Consider the following 25,872-nt stretch of genomic DNA (forward strand, 5'->3'; position numbering starts at 1 on the left):
CATGTTCTTCCTCCTCGATTTTCTAACTCTAGGTCTTTACATATTTCATCATAATATTTTTCCTTATCTTTTTGAGCAGCCCTTTGAAATTTTCTATTTAGCTCTCTTACTTCGTTCTTTCTTCCATTAGCTTTAGCTACTCGGCGTTTAAAAGCAAGTTCCAGAGACTCATCTGACATCAATCTGGATCTTTTCTTTTTTTCCTGCCTTTTTAATGATCTTTTACTTTCTTCACATATTATGTTCCTAATGTCTTCCCACAGCTCTTCTGGTCTTCGGTCATCGATGTTTAGTGCATCGAATCTATTTTTGAGGTAATCTCTGAATTCAGGTGGGATGTTTTCTAGATCATACTTTGGCACTCTTGGACTTGCTTTAATTTTCTTCAGCTTCAGCTTGAACTTGTACATGAGCAATTGATGATCTGTCCTGCAGTCAGCTCCTGGCTTTGTCTTAACAGATAGAATTGAGCTTCTCCATCTTCTCCTTCCACAAAGATAATCAATTTTATTTCTGTGTAATTCATCTGGCAAGGTCCATGTATATAGTTGTCAACAGTGTTGTTGGAAAAAAATATTGCAAATAAGTCATTGGTCTTACAGAATTCTATCATGAGATCTCCAGCGTCGTTTCTGTCACCAAGGCCATATTTTCCAACTACTGATCCTTCTTCATTTCCAACTTTTGTGTTCCAGTCGCCAATAATTAACAAAGCATGTTCAATCAATTTCAAATTGCAGCATTTCATAAAAGTTTTCAATTTCTTCATCTTCAGCATTCGTGGTTGGTGCATAAATTTGAATAATAGTAGTATTAACTGGTCTTCCTTGTAGGCGTATAGATATTAGTCTATCACTGGTGGCGTTGTACTTTAGAATTGATCTTGAAATATTCTTCTTAATTATGAATGCCACGCCGTTCCTCTTCAATTTTTCATTCCCAGCATAGTATACCATATGACTGTCAGATTCAAAGTGACGAATGAAAGGGCATGTATGCCCAGATAAAATCAAAGCTAGAAGACTATGTTAGCAATGAAGAAATAATAATTGGATTGGCAGAAATTGGTAAGCTATTTGCCAGCTTCATTTCAGGACATTTTCTTCTTTAATATTTCCAACTTTGGCATCCTAGTCATCAACCACAAGCAACACATCTTGCTTGCATGCTTTGTTGATTTCAGATTGAACTTTACCATAAAATGGTACTGTAAATGGCAACTTTAGCAACTTGATGTTCCAAAGGCTTTAATCTAGGCATGTCATTAATACCTTAAGTATTCTGTAAGATTCTCAGTTCTTCCTCAGTAGCATACTGAGTATCATTCAAGTTGTAGGGCCCATCATCTGGCACTCTATCATCGGTTCATATAATATATCCATATTGTTTTCTTGATGAAATATAGCAGTGCTTCACCACTGTCTTCTCTCATGCAGTATGAAATTATGTCTTTGCCATTGTCACTAAAACGATCAACTACCTTTAGCATCTTCCTAATTGGCACTGCTGCCCAATATAGGTGCCAGCTTGCTTTAGCTACGCAACTGGGATGATCTTCACACCTTGGGTGACCCAGATGGAATTATATACTCTTGACAAATACTTCTATCATTCTTTATTCATCCCTCCTGGGAACTCCCCCCCCCTCCACCCCACCATGAAGAGTAACAGAGCACAACTTGAGGGGAATGAAAATATAATTTTTAATTATTCCTCTCCTCTCATTTCAATTTCAGCTACTTTTCTTACTGCCCCTGCTGCTAATATTGGTGTACCCTAACCCTCCTTAGAAAGAAACACACCAGTATGCTTCCCTAAAGTAACACAAATTTAATTAACCTCATTTATAAACACATTTGTTTCCTATGTTATATAGTAGATTAAAGTGTGAGGAAAGGAGAAAAGCTTAATCCAACCTGTAGTCTACTGAATAAAAAAAGCAGAAGAAATTATCACAATAATTATTAACAAGTGAAGAGAAGGCTGAGCCCACAGGGGGAAAGACTGGAGGTCTCAAATCATCCCTCCTTGAAACCTGATTCATCACTCCGACATGCCTCATGCTTTGCAGTAGCAAATTATTCATTCCTGCTGCCATCTTCAAGGGGTTGCCTCACCTGGTAGCCAGCCCATAACCCTGGCATGTAAGAGAGATAGGGCTCTCACAACTATCCTGCTTGCCTGGTAATTTCTCTAATGCCAGTTCCTGGCCATGTTTTGTTGTTTATTCGTTTAGTCGCTTCCGACTCTTCGTGACTTCATGGACCAGCCCACGCCAGAGCTTCCTGTCGGTCGGCAACACCCCCAGCTCCCCCAGGGACGAGTCCGTCACCTCTAGAATATCATCCATCCATCTTGCCCTTGGTCGGCCCCTCTTCCTTTTGCCCTCCACTCTCCCTAGCATCAGCATCTTCTCCAGGGTGTCCTGTCTTCTCATTATGTGGCCAAAGTATTTCAGTTTTGCCTTTGATATCATTCCCTCAAGTGAGCAGTCTGGCTTTATAACCTGGAGGATGGACTGGTTTGATCTTCTTGCAGTCCAAGGCACTCTCACAATTTTCCTCCAACACCACAGTTCCAAAGCATCGATCTTCCTTCTCTCAGTCTTCCTTTTGGTCCAGCTCTCGCAGCCATATGTTACTACGGGGAACACCATTGCTTTAACTATGCGGACCTTTGTTGTCAGTGTGATGTCTCTGCTCTCATGTATGCTCCTGGCCATACAACATAGCAGTTCAGGCTTTCCTCCCATCCTTGAGAGAGCCAAACACAATAAAGAGGTATTGAAAAAAAAAATTTTTAAATCCCCCTTTTAAAATTTAAGCATTAAAATGCGTACATTCCACATTGCAGAATATGAGGTAGAGAATTGTCCAGATACTAGTAATTCAAACCTGGCATCTTGAAAAAAAGAAAAATACAAAATGAAAATAAAATGCTCTTGTTAGACCACAAGATGTCAATGGTCTGCCACATTAAAAAATAATTGATATAAAACAACTGGATCAAGATTCAAAGTGGTGGATAATATTGATATGTGAATTTTTCTTGAAAAAAGCAAAAATGATTACATATAAGAACATGTTTCTATCCATTTTTTTTGCACTGAAGTGAGTTCTACATGTCATAGAAACATAAAACTAAGTTGAATACAGTGGGAATGGGGTAGTTAAGGAATATGTGTGATAAAAGGACAGGGTCAAGAATAAACAGACAATGAATAAATATAGACTGAATTAAAAAAGTGAACATAATGAAAGAAGTACACTGGGATGGTTTGATCACAGAGAGAGAACATCACAAAGCACAATCTGTGAAGGAAGAGTAAATCAGTTGAGAAGAAACTTTATGGTTGTATGAAGTTGAAGACAGAGATGAGAAGTTTAAGAACAAAAGCCTATGTATAAAGTTGTATATGAATGCAATGGAAGGAAGGGAGGTGTTCAAGGGCAAAATGGTAAGATGAATTAGATTTAGCTGTATTCCATTCTCTTTCCCTTATCTCATGATCTTATTTTTTCTTACTATCTTAACCCCTTTCAGTGCTTTGCGTAATATTGCTTACCCCAAAATGAAACAGCATAATGAGCATGTATGTATGTCTTTATGTACATGTTCAAAATGTGACCTGGCCATTGGATAAAGTTCTCTTCTGCTTGAGCCTGTTGCAGAAAAGTTGGAAATAGAAGCATTTCTTCAGATGAAAATAGTGGTGATGGAACAGGAGGTAAAAAGAACAAAGCTCACAAGATGAACCCAAGTGTTTACCATCTTGTGGAATTAAGACAATTAAGTCACTGACTACAGAAAGTAACTTATTTCTTGTCTGGGTAATTTTGGTCAGCTTGGTAGTAAATCAGATCTTACTGAAGAAAGAATGGAAGGTAAAATCGTATCACCATGAAGCCAAATCCATTTTGGTCCTCAGTGGCAATTAGGAGCACTAGACGATAATATTTGGGAAACTGGATCAAACAGGAGACCTCAAGTCGCTATATACATGTGAGAAAACAGAATGCATATAAGACAGCTTTAATGAAATTAGAGCAACAATATTCTGTCACCTTTAGTTTAAATAAAATACTAACCTGCTCCAGTGTCTGTATTTTGCTGTCTTTAACTTGCAAAATCTCTAAAACCTTCCTGTCCTTGAGTTCAGCCTTCTGCTTTTCTCTAAAAACAAAAATATATTGACTCTTATTAGTCATAATTTGCTACTAATCATTTGAATTTTTCATGTCCCAATAATGAATGTCATTTTAGAGCATGGAAAATTAAATTATCTGAGGCTGACAGCCTTGCAGAATTAATCATGGAACATATGGCAAGTGACAGCAAATTTTATCTGCAAACAATGAAGACAACTTTATTCTGAATGATGCAGTGTTTATGAAGGCAAAACTAGATATGCTTCCTTAAAAACAAAACAAGATACATGGAATAACTTCCAAATGAAGTATTTCTCTAGAATTCTTCCCTCCGTGCCTCTACATTATTGATATGAAAGAAACCCCAGTTTCATGTTGGCAATATAGTAAGAGTAGCATATTGAGGAACATCACTATTTTCCCTTTGGTATACTCAAAAGGTATTGTATTAAAACCATCAACAACTGGTAAGAACTGGAGAGAGAGATTCTGTTCCCGAATGATTCTTATCCTGTATCTCCTCAATCAAGTTCCAGATGTGGCAAAATAAAAACCAGTATGTCATAACTTCAACTAAAAAAATAATGTGATAACAGAAAGGAAAAACAAATAGTACTAATTACACAGCAACATTTGTCAAATTTATCACTTTATTTATACTGTTCTTGAATAAATCTGTTCATGCCATTCCTGAACAAATCAGGCAATTAAGTAAAATTAACACTATACAATGGTATACTGTTGGATTTTTGTTTCAATGGTGATCTTGTTTGCATACAATTATCTGGGATATAATAATGTTTTCCAAATTCATTTACTGGTTCTCCACCAACTTCCAATGCCTGACTAATTGCATATAAAAGCATCACTTCTCACCTAGAAACAGCCTGTGATAACCAGGAGCCCTTCTTAAAATTGATATTGGTTAAGAATAGTAGCATCTTTCATTTGAGGAGAACTGGAAAACTAAGTTCTTTATACTTGGATTGCACAAATTCTCCCCAGTTAAGCAAGAACTGCAAAATCATAACTGAAACTGTTAGAGCCCAAAACAGCTTGTTTGCTAAGACTCTGGCACACCAATTTGTAAAACACAGGAAACTAACTTGCAATTTTCTAGATGTTACTGAAGAACAATGCCAAGTATATCTCTTTATTGCTACACCAACTAGAATTCCTGAGAATTAAATTAGGGACTTCTGGAGGATTAAAGGTTGCTTAATTTTGCTGCAAAACGTGGCCACGTATGTGTTAAAATATTACATTTATTTAACATACATCCTGTGTGTATGTATGTGTGCATACGTGTGTATGTGTGTGTGTGTGTGTGTAATCAATAACACAGTACTACCGTATAGGATGTTGTGATGCCCTGTGTATTCCTTTACTTCAGTAAGTAAGTTAATGCATACTGTAGTACAGTAGTACCTTTTCTGGAATGCTTTAGGATTTTTTCATTTGTTGTTTTTTAAAAAAAGAAGAACGTTGGGAAAACAATATAGCTCAGAATCATAATAAAACATGGGCTATAGGAGGAGTCTCTATTTTGAATCAGTAGAACATTTGAAACTTTGAGAGAGAGAGAGAGAGAGAGAGAGAGAGAAAGAATTTTTATTAAAGATTTTTGATAAGGAAGATAAAAACTAATATAAACTAACATAAAGTAAGAAAAGAAAAAGAAATCAAAGAGAAAGCTAAAAGTGCAAGAAAGGGGAAAAAAAGCAAAAGAAAAATAGAAAAGAAAGAAAAAAGATATAAAGAAGTAGCTTCTGATTATCTTTACAGCAGTTATAGGTACAATTATAAATTTACCTCTTACTCTATGGTTACAATATAATTCTCTTTTGTCTATAATCTACCCTGTCCAATCATCAAAACCATAAATCATAAGTTCATATTTTTATGTTTCACACAAAAAGTCCATAAGGGGTTTCCAGTCAGCAATAAATGTAAATCTTGCCTTTTCTCTGATCAAAGAAGTAAATTTAGCCCTCTCAGAAAGTTCCGTCATCTTCACCAATCATTCCTCCGTTGTGGGTATGCCGAACCTTTTCATTTTTGTGCATATATGTAATAGTCTCGCTGCTGTTATCATGTACAAGAACAAAGTTCCATGACTTTTTTACAACTGTCCACCAATCCCAAAAGAAGAACCTCTGATCTCAGTTGTATATTAATCTTTAAAATCCTCTGAATCACTGTATCTATTTGAATCCAGAATTTTCTAGCCTTTTTATATGTCCAGCAAACATGATAAAATGTTCCTTCTTGTTCACATTTCCAAAAAAAATGAAGTGCCTTTATACATTCTAGACAATTTCTCTGGTGTCATATATCAACGGTACATCATTTTATAAAAATTATATTTAAGATTATAACATAATGTAAATTTCAATCCTTTCAACCACGTATTTTCCCATTGTGCCACCTGTATATTATAACCAAAAATTTTAGCCCACTTTATCATACATTCTTTCACTTGTTCTTCTTCTGTTTCAAATTACAATAAAAGTTTACATTTTAGCAATTATATGTTCATCATTTCTACACAACTCTATTTCAACCCCAGTCTTACAATGTTCAAAACCATATTCTTTTGTCTACTTTAAATCTTTCCAATAATTGTAAATAAGAGAACCACTGACAACTATATCCTTCTGCCACCAGTTCTTCTCTTGATTTTATTTTGTATTCCCCCTGACAAAATTCTAGTATCTCATGATAGGTTACCCATTTGTGTTTGCCTATTATTTCTTGTCTATAAAATGTTTCTTGTGCTGAGAGCCACAGAGACGTTTTTGGGCACAACCTGGGTTTGCATCTATTCCATATTCTCAATACGATACGTCTAACATAATGATTTTTAAAATCCACATTAATCTTAACTTTGTCGTACTACAAATATCCATGCCACCCAAATTTCCAGTCATGCCCTTCTAACTCCAAGGCCTTCTATTTCTCAGCAGCACCCAGTCTTTCATCCAAACCAAACAGCAAGCTGCAAAATACAATTTCAAATTGGATAAATCCAATCCTCCTTTCCTTTGCATCTTGTAACACCTTACTGTATATTTAACTCAGAGATTTTTCCCCCTGCCACACAAATTTAGATACAGCAGGTCCCTGGTTTAAGAACGTCCCGGTTTACAGACAACTCCTAATTAAGAATGGACCGCCATAAAGACTATTATATTAAAAATTTGAGTTAAGTACAATGTTTCGGGTTAAATACACAATACTACTTCGTGTAATTATGTTTAAGAAGTTTTAGTGTATTTGGAAGTGTTTCCTAAGTGTTTTATATGCATAGGAAGGTAAAATATATACCATATACTAAGACAAACATTTGACTAACTGATTCTAAATAACTGTTCTGACTTACAAATTCAACTTAAAGACAGACTTAGGAATGAACTTGTTCTTAAACTGGGGACCTGCTATATATCCTTCTGTCACTGTTTAAATGGTGCATCAGTTGTCAAAAAGGTATTGTCTGAAACAAAAACTAGGCAAGATGAACATTTTTATCACAGAAATTCTCCCTAGCGCTGACAGTTGTAGTTTCTCCCATCTTAACATGTCTTTTTTAACTTCATTCCATGCCTTAACAGTTATTTTGAAATAACATACAGTTCATATTTGTCATAGTGATACCCAGATATTTTACCTACTTCTCAATCGTAAAACCCGTTTTATTCATCAATTCTCTTTGATCTTCTACTTTCATATTTTTTGTTAATATCTTCTGTTCATTATCTTGAAACCTGCTAATGCACCAAATTCTTTTAATTTGCCCAATATTTCAATTCCCTTTAAAGGATATTCCAGAACCAACACAGTCACTTGCAAAAGCCCTTACTTTTAAGTTTCTTTTTTAATCTATATCCCACAATCTTCTCATCTTGTCTTATATCTCTATTCAGTATCTCAAGAACCAAAATAAACAAGAGAGAAAACAGTGGGCATCCCTGTCTTGTCCCTTTTTGTATCTCACAGTTTTGCTCGATATCGATTAACAATTATTTGTGCTGTTTGTGAAGTGTAAATCAATCTTACCCATTTTATAAAGTTCTCCCCAGAATTCGTATCTTCCAAAACCTTGAGCAAGAAAGCTCAGTTCAAATTGTCAAAGGCCTTCTCTGCATCTAAGAAGATAATGTGGCTTGTTTTTCATTATGTTGCTCCAAATATTCCAAAATGTCCAACACAGTTCTAACATTGTCCTTTAATTGTCTTTTAGGTAAAAACCCACATTGATCCTCATGAATGAATTCTTGCAAAATTATTTTCAGTCTATCAGCTAGAATCATTGTGAACAACTTGTAGTCATTATTCAATAATTATATTGGCCTATATTTTCTTGTTAAAGTCAAATCTTGTCCCTCTTCAGGTATAAACGCTATATTGGCCTCTTTCCAACTCTCTGGCATCTCTCTTCCCTGTAGGATAAAGTTCGTGTTTTGTAAAGGTTGTAAAAGTTCATCCTCAAAATATTTATAATAAGAACCTGATAATCCATCTGGTCCAGGCACCTTTCCTAGCGTAATCTTTTTTATAGCTTCAAAAACTTCCCTTATATAGGTCCATTCATAATCTGTCCCTGTTCTTCTATAATCCTCGGTAAATTTTGTTTCTTTAGATATTCATCTATTTTCTCTACAGAGATGTCACTTCCTTTCCTGTCTCAGGCCCAGCACACACAAATACACAAAAAAGTAGCTGCAAACTTTTAATAGGTGAGTTTTTTAAGCAATAGCAAGCAGCAAGGGAAGGTGATGTGCAAACTCACACGCACAAAACAACCAAGACCCCACAAGTCCAGCAAACTTTCCTAAAGAGTCCAAAAATCCAAGGAGCAGGCAGAAGACTAGTCAAGCAAATCCAGGGTCCAAAGTGTCAGCAAGGTCATCAGTTGGTCTGGGTTCAGAGTCACAATCACACAGGTTTGAATTCAAAGGCAAGGCAGACGGAGTCTGGGTTTGTGAATGGTTGTTTCCAACAAGAGACTCAACCTCATAGCTCTTCTTAAATAAGAGCAGTCCCGGTGGGGCTCATTTAGGCGGGCGAGGCTGCTTCCTAGCGAGTAGTCTCACTGAATTCCTTTGCTCTGCTCTTTTTTCTGCTCACCGGGCTCTTGCATTGGGAGGCGGTGGTAATTCCATGACCTCAGCTTCAGAGTGGTGGCAGCTGTTTCTGCTGATTGCTGCCCAACTCCACCTCGTCTGCCTGCTCAGGTGGCCATTCATCTGATGACCCCAGAGCTGACTGCTCATTATCTAAGGCAACTTCTGAAGCTGGCTGCCCTTCTTCATCTGAAGATTCTGACTCAGAATCTGAGCCCACCATGACACCTATTTATTTTTATTTTATTTATTTTTATATCCCGCCTTTATTATTTTTACAAATAACTCAGGGCAGCAAACATACCTAATACTCCTTCCTCCTTCTATTTTCTCCAAAACAATCCTGTGAGGTGAGTTGGGCTGAGAGTGTGTGTGACTGGCCCAAGGTCACCCAGCCAGCTTTCATGCCTGAGGCGGGACTAGAACTCTCAGTCTCCTGGTTTCTAGCCCGTTGCCTTAACCATTAGACGAAACTGGCTCTCTTTTATATGCTTCCTTTATATGAGTTGGAATAATATTGATGAAATGTTTTTTGTATGGCCGCATTGCCAATTAATACAGTATCTCCCTTGGGTAATTTCAATATCATTTTCTTTTCTTTTTCTTTCCATAATTTATATGCTAACCACTTCTCTGTTTTATTTGCAAACTCAAAATAGTTTTGCTTTACATAATTCATTTTTATTTCCATTTCTTATACTGTTAACATATATAATGGTTGTTGTAAAAGCTTAATTTTTTGAGAAATATTTATCCTCCTGGAAATTTCCTTAATTCTTCTTTTCTCTTTGTTTCATCCAATATAGCTTGTGTTTTCTCTTGGCTCTTCTTTTTAAGTTCACTATTATGTTGTATAAAATAAGCTCTAATAAGAACTTTACTTGCATCCCAAACCATTCCTAAACCAGTGCCTTTACTTAAAATATTTTCCAAAAATTCTTTTAATTACTTTCTACAATCCTCCACTTCAGCAAAGGATGGTTACCTTGTCGTGGTGCTGGAGCTTGAGCACCTCAATGATGCCATGAGCTAAACCGTGAAGGGCCACCCAAGACGGGAAGGTCATGACAGAGAGGTCAGACTAAATGCGATCCCTGGGGAAGGTAATGGCAACCCACCTCAGTATTCTTGCCGTGAAAACTAAATGGATCAGTACAACCAGAGATATGTCGGTATACCATCGGAAGATGAGACCCCCAGGTCGGAAGATGGTCAAAATGCTACTGGGGAGGAACAGAGGATGAGCTCAACTAGCCCCAGACGTGATGACGCAGCTAGCTCAAAGCAGAAAGGACGGCTAGCGGCCGACGGTGCTGGTGGTGAACGGCGAATCCAATGTTCTAAGGATCAACACACCATTGGAACCTGGAATGTAAGATCTATGAGCCAGGGCAAATTGGATGTGGTTATTGGTGAGATGTCAAGATTAAAGATAGACATTCTGGGCGTCAGTGAACTAAAATGGACTGGAATGGGCCACTTCACATCAAATGACCACCAGATCTACTACTGCGGACAAGAGGACCACAGAAGAAATGGAGTAGCCTTCATAATTAATAGTAAAGTGGCTAAAGCAGTGCTTGGATACAACCCCAAAAACGACAGAATGATCTCAATTCAAATTCAGGGCAAGCCATCTAACATCACAGTGATCCAAATATACGCCCCAACCACAAATGCTGAAGAAGCTGAAGTAGAGCAGTTCTATGAGGATCTGCAGCACCTACTGGACAACACGACTAAAAGAGATGTTATTTTCATCACAGGAGACTGGAATGCTAAGGTGGGCAGTCAAATGACACCTCGAATTACAGGTAAGTATTGCCTGGGAGAACAAAATGAAGTAGGACATAGGCTGATAGAATTTTGCCAAGACAATTCACTCTGCATAACAAACACTCTCTTCCAACAACCTAAGAGACGGCTTTATACATGGACTTCACCAGATGGACAACACCGAAATCAGATTGATTACATCCTTTGCAGCCAAAGGTGGCGGACATCTGTACAGTCGGTAAAAACAAGGCCTGGAGCTGACTGTAGTTCAGATCACGAACTTCTTCTTGCACAATTTAGGATCAGACTAAAGAGATTAGGGAAGACCCACAGACCAGCTAGATAGGAGCTCACTAATATTCCTAAGGAATATGCAGTGGAGGTGAAGAATAGATTTAAGGGACTGGACTTAGTAGATAGGGTCCCGGAAGAACTCTGGACAGAAGTTGGCAGCATTGTTCAGGAGGCGGCAACAAAATACATCCCAAAGAAAGAGAAAACCAAGAAGGCAAAATGGCTGTCTGCTGAGACATTAGAAGTAGCCCAAGAAAGAAGGAAAGCAAAAGGCAACAGTGATAGGGGGAGATATGCCCAATTAAATGCAAAATTCCAGAGGTTAGCCAGAAGAGATAAGGAATTATTTTTAAACAAACAATGCACGGAAGTGGAAGAAGACAATAGAATAGGAAGGACAAGAGACCTCTTCCAGAAAATTAGAAACATCGGAGGTAAATTCCAGGCAAAAATGGGTATGATCAAAAACAAAGATGGCAAGGACCTAACAGAAGAAGAAGATATCAAGAAAAGGTGGCAAGAATATACAGAAGACCTGTATAGGAAGGATAACAATATCGGGGATAGCTTTGACAGTGTGGTCGGTGAGCTAGAGCCAGACATCCTGAAGAGTGAGGTTGAGTGGGCCTTAAGAAGCATTGCTAATAACAAGGCAACAGGAGACGACGGCATCCCAGCTGAACTGTTCAAAATCTTGCAAGATGATGCTGTCAAGGTAATGCATGCTATATGCCAGCAAATTTGGAAAACACAAGAATGGCCATCAGACTGGAAAAAATCAACTTATATCCCCATACCAAAAAAGGGAAACACTAAAGAATGTTCAAACTATCGAACAGTGGCACTCATTTCACATGCCAGTAAGGTAATGCTCAAGATCCTGCAAGGTAGACTTCAGCACTTCATGGAGCGAGAATTGCCAGATGTACAAGCTGGGTTTAGAAAAGGCAGAGGAACTAGAGACCAAATTGCCAATATCCGCTGGATAATGGAAAAAGCCAGGGAGTTTCAGAAAAACATCTATTTCTGTTTTATTGACTATTCTAAAGCCTTTGACTGTGTGGACCATAACAAATTGTGGCAAGTTCTTAGTGGTATGGGGATACCAAGTCATCTTGTCTGCCTCCTGAAGAATCTGTATAACGACCAAGTAGCAACAGTAAGAACAGACTACGGAACAACAGACTGGTTTAAGATTGGGAAAGGAGTACGGCAGGGCTGTATACTCTCACCCTACCTATTCAACTTGTATGCAGAACACATCATGCGACAAGCTGGCCTTGAGGAATCCAAGGCTGGAGTTAAAATCTCTGGAAGAAACATTAACAATCTCAGATATGCAGATGATACCACTTTGATGGCTGAAAGCGAAGAGGAACTGAGGAGCCTTATGATGAAGGTGAAAGAAGAAAGTGCAAAAGCTGGCTTGCAGCTAAACCTAAAAAAAATCCCAAGATTATGGCAACCAGCTTGGTTGATAAGTGGCAAATAGAGGGAGAAAACGTAGATGCAGTGAAAGACTTTGTATTTCTAGGTGCGAAGATTACTGCAGATGCTGACTGCAGTCAGGAAATCAGAAGACGCTTAATCCTTGGGAGAAGAGCAATGACAAATCTCGATAAAATAGTTAAGAGCAGAGACATCACACTGACAACAAAGGTCCGCATAGTTAAAGCAATGGTGTTCCCCGTAGTAACATATGGCTGCGAGAGCTGGACCATAAGGAAGGCTGAGAGAAGGAAGATCGATGCTTTGGAACTGTGGTGTTGGAGGAAAATTCTGAGAGTGCCTTGGACTGCAAGAAGATCAAACCGGTCCATCCTCCAGGAAATAAAGCCAGACTGCTCACTTGAGGGAATGGTATTAAAGGCAAAACTGAAATACTTTGGCCACATAATGAAAAGACAGGACACCCTGGAGAAGATGCTGATGCTAGGGAGAGTGGAGGGCAAAAGGAAGAGGGGCCAACCAAGGGCAAGGTGGATGGATGATATTCTAGAGGTGACGGACTCGTCCATGGGGGAGCTGGGGGTGTTGACGACCGACAGGAAGTTCTGGCGTGGGCTGGTCCATGAAGTCACAAAGAGTCGGAAGCGACTAAACGAATAAACAAAAAAAAACACCACTATTGCATCTTTCTGTAACAAGATTTCATTTAGTCTCCATCTTAAAGAACTAGATTTTCTTTTATAAACCAAACTCACAGGATTATGATCCAATAAAGTCTTTGGTAATATCTCTACTTTAGGGACCTTAGTAACCAAGTTCTTTGAAGTTGAAATCATGTCTATTCTTGAAAAGGATCTATGTCTTTCAGAAAAGTAGGTATACTCTCTTGAATTGCCATTTTTCTGTTTCCATATAACAACCAGCCCTAAATTGTCCATCAAATCAAAGAAAACTTTTGGTAATTTGCCTTGAGTGATTTTAATATTTTTCTTAGAAGTTCTGTCCGGTTGAGGGAGATCACTCCATTGCAATCCCCCATCAAACACCGATTTTCATAAGAGAGACCTATTAATCTCTCCCTAAGTCATTTATAAAACAATAAGCTTATTGTTATAAAACAATAAATTCCCAATATCAAAGTCTTAATCCCATGCATATTAACTTCCACCCCAACAAATCTACCGTGCTTATCAATCAATACAAGTTCTGGTTTTCATTGGGGATTTATATACGAAACTCCATTTCCTTTTTGTTGTTGTTCCTGATGAAATAAATCCTTCACTCAAATTTTTATAAATCAAATATTTTATGTCTTTTTTTCTAATATGTGCCTCTTGTAGGCAAATTATATCTTGTTTTAATTTTTTCAAATAAAGAAATATTTCTTTTCTCTTTTGAGGAGCATTTGCTCTATTTACATTCCAAGTTAAGCATTTGTAATCCATCATCAAGCAAAAAATATAGAAAAATGGATACCTGTAGTGCCTAGTTCAGTATCATCCCTTTTAGTTTCCTGCTGCATCTGTTGGAGTTTTCCTCTTTTCTGGTAGTTGCTATTGTGACATTATAATTCAAAAATTAAAGTGTCTGAAACAAGGGAAAAAGAACAGGCTTCCCTTTTTTTTCTCTTTTGTTCTTCTGTGCCCTTAGTACTTTTGTCTCAAGTGGCACTCCATACTTACAGTCAGCATCACAGTCAACATCTCCATAGTTACAATCAGCATCACAGTCTGGCTCATATTACCTTTATCTTTTGTTTTGTAAAATCCACCAATTGTCTGCATTCTTTAATAGTTAAAAAAAGCATTCCCATGAAGGTCCAGTTCATTTGTCTAATTTAATTCCAATTTGTTCAAAAGCACTTTCACCAAAAAAATAGTATTTCAAAATAACTGTCCCCTTTATCTGTTTTAAACTTCCTTACATCGACTCCTTGTTAAGCTTTTTGCCAAAAGTTTTTAGGTCTTTAAAACCTTCCTTTTTCTTTATTTCTTTGTAATCCAGAAAAATTAATAATTTGCCAAGTTAAATTTTTATCTTGCCATTCAGAAAGATCTCTCTTTAGTTGTAAATTAATTACACCCAAAAGTGGTTAAGAAATTAGGCTTGTGCAAACATTATGTCCATATAGGCTACATTATGGCTATGATCTTGATTGAAATCCCTTGACTCCCTGCCGCTCAACTCATGAGCCAACTGTAAAAACCTCAGTTCCTGCAGCCTCCTCATGAGGAGCAGCTGTTCGGAGTACAAGTGGGCAATCTCACAATCGCTCCTTTTTCCAGAGACTTCATTGGCCAGAATTCGCCATCTAGCCCCCAATCTCTGCAGCAATGCCATCCCCGCTCCTTCAGGGGTGTCTAGTTCACCATGAATTCCCACCAGAAGCTCAAGAACATTTTTTGATATTCTTACAAAATGACTGTTAGGGTGGATTGCCAGCTGATAAAATGGCTGCTATGTGTGATTTTTTAATTTTTTTTTATCCTGCCTTTATTATATTTATAAATAACTCAAGGAGGTGAAACTACCTAATACTCCTTCCTCTTTCTATTTTCTGCACAACAACCCGTGAGGTGAGTTGGACTAAGAGAGAGAGACTGGCCCAAAGTAATATTATTAGTTAAAATAAACTACATGTGTGCATGTGTGTGCAAGGGGGAGGGGGGGGGAAAGTAGCATTGCTTTCTTTGAACTACTCTTTCTTTTACTTTCTCAAATATATCTATAAACATACCCAGAATTATTTCAAACTTCTGCTACAGATATAAATATTAATTGGAAGAATTAAAACCTTATTTTAAAATCTATCACATCTTAGGCTGGGTTCATGTGACCATTTAAGCAAGTTGTTTAAAGATCCAGTGTACTGTGTAACCGAGTAATTTGATTATTTATGGATTAGGATCATGGCTGAACTAACTTCAAAGCACCCAAAGCTAGCGATTTATCTTAACCATGGCTCCTTGTATCATCATGGAAGTGAAGTTTAACTAGAATTTATCCTGCTCACCTAGCAGTTCGAAAACATGCAAATGTGAGTAGATCAATAGGTACCGCTTCGGCAGGAAGGTAACAGCGTTCCGAGTCGTCATGCTGGCCACATGACCCGGAAGTGTCTATGACAACGCCGGCTCTAAGGCTTAGAAACGGAGATGAGCACCGCCCCCTAGAGTCGGACACGACTGGACTTTATGTCGAGGGAAACCTTTACCTTTACCTTATCCTTGCTACTAGTCTCTGGAAACAAAGGATAAAGAGACAAGAGCATGGAGTATTACTAAAAAAAAAAAAAAAAGGCTGTTCCAGGCACTTAAATCTCTATTTTTTCCCTTTTCTTTTCAACCTCAGTTTTGCCCTTACACCCATGATTCAGGGAGGTGAAACAGAAAAAGGGAAGAGGTTGGGGGAAGTTTTCTCTGCAACTCTTTCTGTATCAAATATTGAGATCATCCCTTTGATAAAAGATGGATATTGTGGCTAAAAACACAGGTAAATCGGATATAGGAACATTTAACTCTTTTGACGACCGACAGGAAGCTCTGGCTTGGGCTGGTCCATGAAGTCACGAAGAGTCGGAAGCGACTAAACGAATAAACAACAACAACTCTTTTAAAATCCGTATGACAGGGCCATCACCCCATTTGTGGCAGTGAATTCCTTAACAGGCAAGTCAATGTTAGTACTTCCAAGAGAACCCTGTTCAAGTGAGAGAAAAGAGATATTTGTTGGCATGCCTCTAGCCCATATTTCTCCATCTTTGCAATGCTGGAATTTCCAGTGTGAGCTAAACCAATCACAGATTAAAGTTGAGGGAAAGAGTGCAGACTATGTTAACATAACATATAATATATAATGTTAAAATAAAGTAACCTTTTTAGCCGGTTTGGTCTAGTGGTTAAGGCGCTGGGCTAGAAACCAGGAGACTGTGAGTTCTAGTCCTGCCTTAGGCGTGAAAGCCAGCTGGGTGACCTTGGGCCAGTCCCTCTTTCAGCCCAACTCACCTCACAGGGTTGTTTTTGTGGGGAAAATAGGAGGAGGAAGGAGTATTAGGCATGTTTGCTGCCTTGAGTTATTTATAAAAATAATAAAGGCTGATAAAAATAAATAAATAACTAAATAACTAAATAGATGATATAACATTAAATGATATAAGAAAAAGATTTCAATCTTCTAACAGAGGTATCTATAGCATGCTTTTTAAAACTTCCCTGATCTGGATTATATAATTAGAATTTTAAGAATATAACCTCTTTTTTAGGTTCTGTTTAACAAAAAGATTTTTTTGTTTGTTTTAGATGAGTTCAACATAATTTTTCTTTTGTTTTGCAGGTTATAAATGTAAAACAACTCCTAAATGCAGACAGAAAATGGAATCAGTTAACACTATTACACATAATAGCCATCTAAATCTTACCACCATATTTGTGCATAGTGGATGTGAACAAAAGCCTTTGGCATAAATTAAAACCTGGTATAGAATTTTATCAGCAGCTCCTCCTGGTGGCATAGGATAACTTCCAACACTCATTACAGGGAGGCTCCCAGAAGGGATGCGAAGTAATATTGCTCTGTGCTTCAAGTTTCTAACATATCATTGAACCCACAGCTACATTTTAAGTATGAAAAACAGAAAGAAAAAAGGGAAGGCAGATTTAAGGCTTGCTTATAAAGGTAAACGGCATAGTTGGAAAAATATGCTTGATTCATGCCTATCATACATTAAAAAAATGTTCACCCAAATCAGAAAAAAATATATGCAGGCACTGTCAAAGAGTTGATGATGATCAATGACTGAGACAAACTCCAGTTTAGCTAATTAGAACCACTGATGAGCAATAATGATGTGTGCTAAGAATATTTGCAGACTTCTTTAGGATGAAAAATGGAGTGAAGAGAGGCTGTCAATTTATACAAGTTTAAGCTCCAATCACTTTTCCCATGAGTACCGCCTATTTTAAATGTTTAACAGAGCTGTATTTAACCCATGGATTTTTCAGTCAGTTTTCACCAGCTACTGAAGCCTTAAAAAAAAAAATCCAAGAAATTATTCTAAACCATTAACTAACCATTTTCTATTGCATATGGCCCACGCTATATATTATACAACATGACAGAATCATATTTTCTGGGATTTGGCCCATTTTTAATGAGTTGTCAAAAATGAAATATTGGAGACGATGAAGAAGCATTTAACTATGAATGAGGTGAGAAAACAGAACCTGCCATTTCTAATACACCACAAATATTTTCAAAGGTCCATTGCACTGCTAAAACATTATCTTTCCTGTAATAAATACGCAAAGCAACATTGCTGAAGAGAAATTATGGACATAAGCATAGATAAAGGTCTGTGGTAGAAATCAATTAGATTTCTTTTAGCACAAAGCAACATGAAACAAGACAAAAATTGCATTATATCAGCTTCAGATAGCCACAGTTTAACCGGTAAAAGATAGTGATGGCAATGCAATGAGGCACTATGTGTAGACATATCTCCTGCTTTTCATCAAAATCTTCCTCTGAGAAAAGAAGTTGCATTTTCAACTGGTATGCAATTTTACGATTTAAGTCTAAAGAAATGAGCTTATGATATAGTTTTTTCTGAAACAAAGAGTATCTGATCCTGAACAGTCCCTAAATATAGACTGGCTAAGCCTGTAGAAGCCAAGAAGCTGCCTCATGCCAAGCCAGTTCAGCGGTGTAGCTTTCTTATTTCTGCTGACAGTGGGAAAAAGATTTTCAGACAATGTTTCCCAGCTCTGTCTGGAGATGACAAACACTGAACCTGGTGTCTGTCTTCTGCATTCAAAGCTTGTATTTTACACTGACTGTTGTGAGAGAGGAAACATTACCTGTACAATTTAATTTGTTTGAGAATATAAGAGAATCAAATGTAGGAAATCCCCCTAAAAGGCATTTGATCACAGGTCAGTGAAGGAGGAGGGGTTTGAGAAGAAGAAATTGAAAGTAGAGGTGTTTGCAGGATCTAATGCTTTCATCAAAAGGAGAGCGCTTTCATATCTACCTGCAACATCACCACACATGTACAAGAGAGAGGTGGGGACTTGTATAGAAAGAAAACTCATGCTAGAGTCACTAGTTATTCAAATGGACAGCTCAGTTCTTTCTTGTGTATGGTTTTCACAGATCTGTTAAGCAGGTAAACGATGTAAAGGTTTATAAAACAATGCATTTCAGACAAATGTCAATTATTTCTGTTTCCAACTCAAAGAAACAGGAAAATTAATAGAAGCAGGGGGGAAATAGTCTCTTATAAAACTTTCAGCAGTCTGGGTTTGATATTTTTTATGTACTGTCTTAGAAGAAGCAGGGGTAAAACACAGAGCCTGTAAACTACTACAGAGTGAAATATCCTGTTGTGCGGAACACAGGTCGTTTAAGTATATATATTATCTTGCAAAAAAACCTTGTTTTTTCTATACATACAAACAGATCTGTGCACTCACAACAGGTTAGGATAACATTCTCTCTCACTTCAATGAGGTGTAATTAGAAACTTCAAATTTATTAATTTAATAGAGGTGCACATCAGTATTCACAAATGCAGGAGCTTTTAACTATCCCTCTCTCAAGCACAAGATACAGACAAACATCAGGCTAACTCATAACGGTGAATTGGTATGCTACCTTAGTGTGGCATGTGAACCCAGCCATTGTAGTTTACAAATCATAGTTTAAGGCTATTTCTTGGTTAAAAAGCCATGCTAATATGGTGTGATATTACAACTGAACAACTGAATTATAAGAAATGTGTATTTCCTTAGCATTTCAAAATAGTGTAAGTCATGGTGGCACAGATGGTGCCTTGCTTCTACAGAAGACTTTCCCTCCCAGAGAACAGGGGCTGAGTTTCATTTAGTGCTTTCTAAATGAAAGGATCTAGCTATATTCTCCCAACTCACAATTTTAAATATCTATGATAGTAGAACTTCTGTCATAGCAGAATTCTCTAATTTCTCAGCTAACTAATCTTAAATATAAATTTGCACTTTAAAAATCTTAATATTTGGTGAACAATTTGAAAAATAAAAAAATTGAAAAATGCAAAGATTGATACTGCCAAACCAGATTTTACAAATATTGTGAACTTTTCAAAAATAAATACTGTACCTCAAAGCCTAATTTACAAATATATATTCATCTCTAAATATCAATTATTTTTTCTAATACTGTTAATGTTTTAAAGGCATATGGTGACTGCAAATTACATTTTTTTATTATGGTTTGAAATAAAATTAAATGTTTGGTTACCCAATTATAGACTTGCTCTGCATTATATATTTCACCACATATTGTTTTATGTATAGTAGCAGAGAGGCTTAATTGAAGAAAATGGGTTGTCTTTTTATACTTTGAAGCCAAATGTCTAAAATTATGGTTTTACAGCTATGCACATGCTTTATATTGTGGAGATTATGGTTACAATTACTAGCATGAACACTTTAAACATCATATTTTCTTCTTAATTTGGAAAGCACTTTCTCATATAAAATGTACAAGTTTCGTACAGTGTTCAAAATATCAGGGCTTCAGAACAGACTGTTTTAACATCTGCACATCACCAGGGTTTCCCCCAAGGATTTTTAAATGATGCCTGCTTGTGCTGAATAAAATGCTAACTTGCACCTTGCATTTCAAACTATGTCCTGAGCATCCATCCAGTTGGTACAACACCAGCTGAATTCCCATAGGCTACTGTTCAGTCAGGCTTCGCTGCAATTATCATGTCAATATTTTGTGCTCCGATATGCAGATATGCACACATATAAGCTGCGTAATATTTCCTTCTCCGTGGAATGTTGACTTATGTTCAATGTTCTGAGAATTTTTAATGAAACAAGATTTTAAATGTTCATCAATTGTGAACCAGCACAATTATTTGACCTTAAATGCATTGCCATATTTTTCTATTTAGGGTACCAAGCAGTGTCTATGTGATGTGACCAAAACACGTATTTTATAATCTATACTAAGATGTACTTACATACAATATTTTGGAAAGCAAAAAAACTAAATATTTATTATTATTAGGTTTACTAAGATTCATGTTCTCTAGTTTAATCCCATATTTTAATCCAGTGACAATATGGTAATCAGTCTGTATGACAGTGTGCTATATACATTGATTAACTGAAGAAGAAATTTGATACATGACAAACTCACATTGATTAAATTACTCCATCTATAGCAGCCTAATCAATGAGCATTGCTAAATGATTTAATACAAATAGATATGCTGCCAGAAGATCTGAAGTAATTCACGTAAAGTTTAAATTCTGCCCTGTCATTGTATTCTGCTCCTCCCCTACTCAAGAGGATCCAGTAGTTTTGTTCAGATAACATAACACTCAGCTTCAACTAAAAAGGAAGAGTGAATTGCACTCTTTACTCAACCTTCACAAGGCTGAATTGTTTGTGGACCTTACTAGACATAATCCACCTTCCCTAGAGGAATAGGACATTTAAAACTAACGAAGATGCTCTGCTCATGAATATAAACATTCAGTTGCAAAACAGGCAGTTATTCACATACTGAAAATCCAGTAGTTTGAAAAGATTCCAGTTTGTAAGATTTCTCTGTGTGCTTAAAATTGACTCCAAACTGTCTTTATAATATGGAACCAAAACAAAATTCTTGAATACCTAGAAACACACATACATGAAGGAAGACTATGGACAGTATTTGAAAATAATAGATAAATAAATAGCAGGGATTTAAAATGTTAAAGCTATAAGCTAGTGGTAAAAAACTGTGTTTCATTATAAAACTTTTTGTTAAGACTATTTTCCTAGTATTTAAGTGAACATTATACATCGTATAATCTTTACATCCTCCCACCCCATAATTAAGGAACACTTTGCATTCTAAATCAATAGTCATGAGTTGTTCTAAATATCTCAAACACAAAATGAAAACCAAGTTAACCAGAAAAAAAAATCCAATTATAAGAAGATGTAGAAATATTAGGAAACCTATACATAGAATATGAAAAGGAAACACAAAATCCCTGTACACTTTCCAAGACCAGTTCTGCCAAGCTTACAACGCAAACATTAGCCATGGGTCATAGTTTCCTTCTGCATCTGAGTGGACAAAAACTGTTTAATAGGGACAGTGTTCAGCACAGATACAAAAAGCAGCTCAAATTGAATAGGATTGAGAAAAAGATATTCAGCTTAATTAATATCCAAACCACAGAGCTTTCTCCTGTGTGGCCACCAGGCTATGGAATACACTCTGCAGGGAAATATGATTTCCCTTCACTCTCCCAGCATTTAAGGAAGAACAAAAATGCATTCCTTTTACCAAGCTTTTAATTGTTAGTTGAATTGATTTTATTGTTTTAATTTTAATTCTGCCTTGCTTTAACAGTATTTTTCTTACATATTGTAATTTGATTTTTTAATTTTTGTAAGCTATTCTGGATATAAATTTAATAAATAATATTTTAAATGTCTACTATAAAACAACTGGTGGCTTCAGTGGGAACTTGAAGGTTCCTATGTAAATAAAATATGCTTATGGATGAAACAGTGAGATCTAAAATATTCAATTTCACAAACACAACATAAACTTTAATTTATTTAGGTTATTATTTCTTACTTCTTTCTCTGCTGCATAACATTGCTTACCCTGAAAGGGAACATGGTGGGTATGTAAGTGAACTGTGAGTAGAATCCAGTGGTATTCTTTTTTCTTTCTGGGATGGAATGGGAGCATCCAATAAACCTTAGAAGTTGTTTCCAATCTTCTGAAGCAGATGTTATTGACATATAGGGGACTGTGGAACAATGGAGAAAGCCCAATTGTGCTAGCAGAAGTTAACTGAAAATTGGATTCCATTGCAAGAGATTGGCAATACCTATTCTGTAGGGTAGCAGGTTAGCACGCTAAAATAGTTCTAACATACAGTGGTAGCACAGTTCTCTTCATTTTATGCTGACAACAATAGAGATTAAGTTAACTTCTTGAGGACAATTCCTAGCAATAAACTATCAATGTATTGGGCATTGGGTCTTCTATACCTGGAAATGAAGATAAGAAATCACTTCTGGTTACTGGAAATATCTGGACAGAGGCTCTTGCTATATATATATAAAAATAAATAAAATTTATATCACCGCCCATCTCCTCTATATATTACATATAGGCTATTTAAACATACTACACAATTCTATTTTATTACCTGTGCCTGAATAGTCTGGATAAATAAGCTCTAGCAACACACTGTATCTAAAATGTGCTTAGCTTAAATTGATGCATGCCTCCAGAACCACAGTATTTTGAATGTAATGTTAGTACCAAAATATTTTCCATGTTCCACATAATCATTGCAAAAGTGAGTAAAATTCTCTTCTTGATTTTTTTTTTAAATCTGTCTAGTTCAGTCTGAGGGCTGGAATATGGATGAAAAAAGAGAAAAATAGAATTGGTTATATTTATTTATTTTATTTTATTTATTTTCTATCCCGCCTTTATTATTTGTTTATAAATAATAGTGGGGGGGGATGGAATTCTACAGACTACCACCAATTTAAATGCATGCCACTGGGAGGAGCAACCCACACAAAAGTACACTTTTGCCCAAAAAGGGCCAAGCCTTTCTTTCTTCTACCCCATGCCAACTTAGGAGTAATGAAGGAAGAGACTTCTATATTAGATCTATTATACCCTCCTCAAAGTGGTCCACAGAAACATTTATGACTACCACTGACCAACTGGTTAGTTCAAACAAAAGCATGTCAAAGAAACATAGCTGAAAGAACTTGGAATCTCATCACTGGGTTTCTTTAAAAATATACATCCCTGCAACCATATTCACGCTCACATTCACATTCGCACAGATAAACACCATCTGAGTTTGAATCGACACCTTGACAAAAGAAAGATGTTCTTTCTGTCATATATAGAAGGTGGATTCCTCTAATTGCCTGTCTCTCCTGGATAGAAAAAAAGTTTTAGTCATTTGAAAGGCTGAAGATAGAAATCTGAAGAGAATAAGAAAGTGTGCTCCAAGGATGAGAAAAGGAAAGAACTAAGAATGGTGTTCTCCAGTCCTGTTTATATTTATTTGTTTTTTTGTTGCTAACATTTATATGGTCACCCATTTCACACAAGGCGACTCTGGGCAGAGTACAACAATTAGATAAAAACAGTGATTAAAAAAAATCATTAAAAAAGATTAAAATCATCATTAAAAAGAATATTATCAAAAAATTTAAAATATACCAAGCAAGAATGTTAAAACAGATTGTTAAAACAGATTTCCAGGGAAAAGAAATGTTCAGGTAAATTGAAGCAAAAGGAACAGCTTTTACTTTTGTTTGCATCTTTTTGGAATTACATTTCAATATACATAAGATTTACGTGAAAATACTAACGTTACGTTAATGTTTTTGAATTTTTCCCACCAATCAGAAAATGAAGCAATATGCTTGGTGCAGATTTCATGATAATTTATAATAAAATAATATAACTACATTACTTTGTTTATTTGATAATAATAATATAAGATATATTATATCCAGTGATTTCTATACATTAAATGTACACCATCGCTTCTCAGTTTTTTGGCTAAGATCAAGTGTAATGAACACCACAGTAATCATGTATTAGTGATATATATAGAGGCTTAGTATTTTTTTAAATTTGGCATTTCTCCCACAATTCTTTGTTCTTGTTATTTTTATTGTTGCTGTTTAAAACTTGTTTTTTATTTCAGTGTATGTTTACCCTTTATATTTTTGTTTATTTTTTTGTAATTTTGTTAAAAAATATAATAAAATGGGGAAAAAGATTCATTCTTTTTCTGTCTGTGTTGCTAACTACCTCTCTTTTTCTGGAAAATTATAAGGTAGATACTTAATGTAAAACCTTTCATTTAGCCATGCTTTAGACTGGATATGATTTTTTTTTTTAGAATGTATAGTTTGTATCATTGTATTTCCATTTCCCAAAGGATTCTGTGGTATTTGTAGCAGATCTTCCACATATTGTGAGTCTACCTGGAACACTGTGCATACAGTTGTACATTTCTCACAATGTTAAAAGGGGTATTTAGTCTGGTCCTATTTCTCTTTTTAATAATTTTGTTTATCTCATATGAGATTGGTCTATCAAGGAAGAACTGAAACCTCTAGCCACATGCCTTCACACTACATGATCAGAAGATTATATTACAGAAATTATTTCATTATTTCTATGTTTACCTTTTTAGTCATTACTAAGGCATCAGATGTTTTGGAAGTCCTATCTCTCTCACTGTCAGCCTAACTAGGTAGACCAGACCAGGAAACCAACTCTACAGGAAAGCTAAAACTATGTTTACTGAGATTGGCTATAATAAACAGAACCTTGAAAGCCTGATTGTGCTGTACCTCCTCCTCCTCCTCCTATTTCAGTGAATTAGGGAGGCATCTACCTGAAGCATTTCCAAACGTTATCTCACTGTTCTGGACATTAAAAATGTTTTAGCCCCTTTTGCCTAGGTAACAGTTCCAACATATTTCCATTATGGTCATCTTCCTCTCTATACCATTCACCAGGGTTAGGGAGAGGATGCTAGGAGGCACCCGATAGAAGATAGGTGTTGGCAATAGTAAGACACTATCCCACACAGGAAAGTGGAGTCAGAGTGTGAAAACCCAGAAGGTTTCTGGAAGAGAAAATGCACAACTGACCCTTTCCTGCTGCTAGCATGATCGCATTGCTTTTGATGTATAGTCAAACAGACTGCTTACTCTCTTGAAATCGCTTCCTCTACAGTCTCTCCACTCTGCAGGAGGGGAGGGTCAGGCAAAGGAAAGATTACCTACAGAAATTGCTTGCTTTTTTTCTTCCCCCACCTTGCACAGCGAAGAGACTGGAGAGAAAGGGATTGTAAGAGAGTAAGCTGTTTGCTCTTCTATATATCAAAAGCAATATGATTGCATTGCTTTCACTGTGTTCAAGACAAAAAGCAGGCACCTGAGCATTCCAAAGGGTGGGGGAGTGGTTAGGAGGCAAGCAAAAGCAGAAGGCATGAAACTGAATAGTCTTGTCTCTTTCCAGCCAGTAG

At 36.5% G+C, this 25,872-nt stretch overlaps 1 protein-coding gene across 2 annotated transcripts in view; it reads right to left on the minus strand.

Moving 5' to 3' along the window:
* Positions 1-25,872, minus strand: part of CNTLN (centlein) — a 230,503-nt gene that overhangs the window by 181,926 nt on the left and 22,705 nt on the right. For both annotated transcript variants that reach the window (XR_010067314.1, XM_063295032.1), the window contains exon 3: positions 4,089-4,173. Coding sequence is in view for 1 of the 2 variants with exons in the window: in XM_063295032.1 (XP_063151102.1) it covers positions 4,089-4,173 (85 nt within the window). In the remaining variant the exon portion in view is untranslated. The remainder of the gene's footprint in view (positions 1-4,088; positions 4,174-25,872) is intronic.

This window comes from Candoia aspera, chromosome 2 (assembly GCF_035149785.1).
Source record: "Candoia aspera isolate rCanAsp1 chromosome 2, rCanAsp1.hap2, whole genome shotgun sequence".
NCBI lineage: Eukaryota > Metazoa > Chordata > Lepidosauria > Squamata > Boidae > Candoia > Candoia aspera.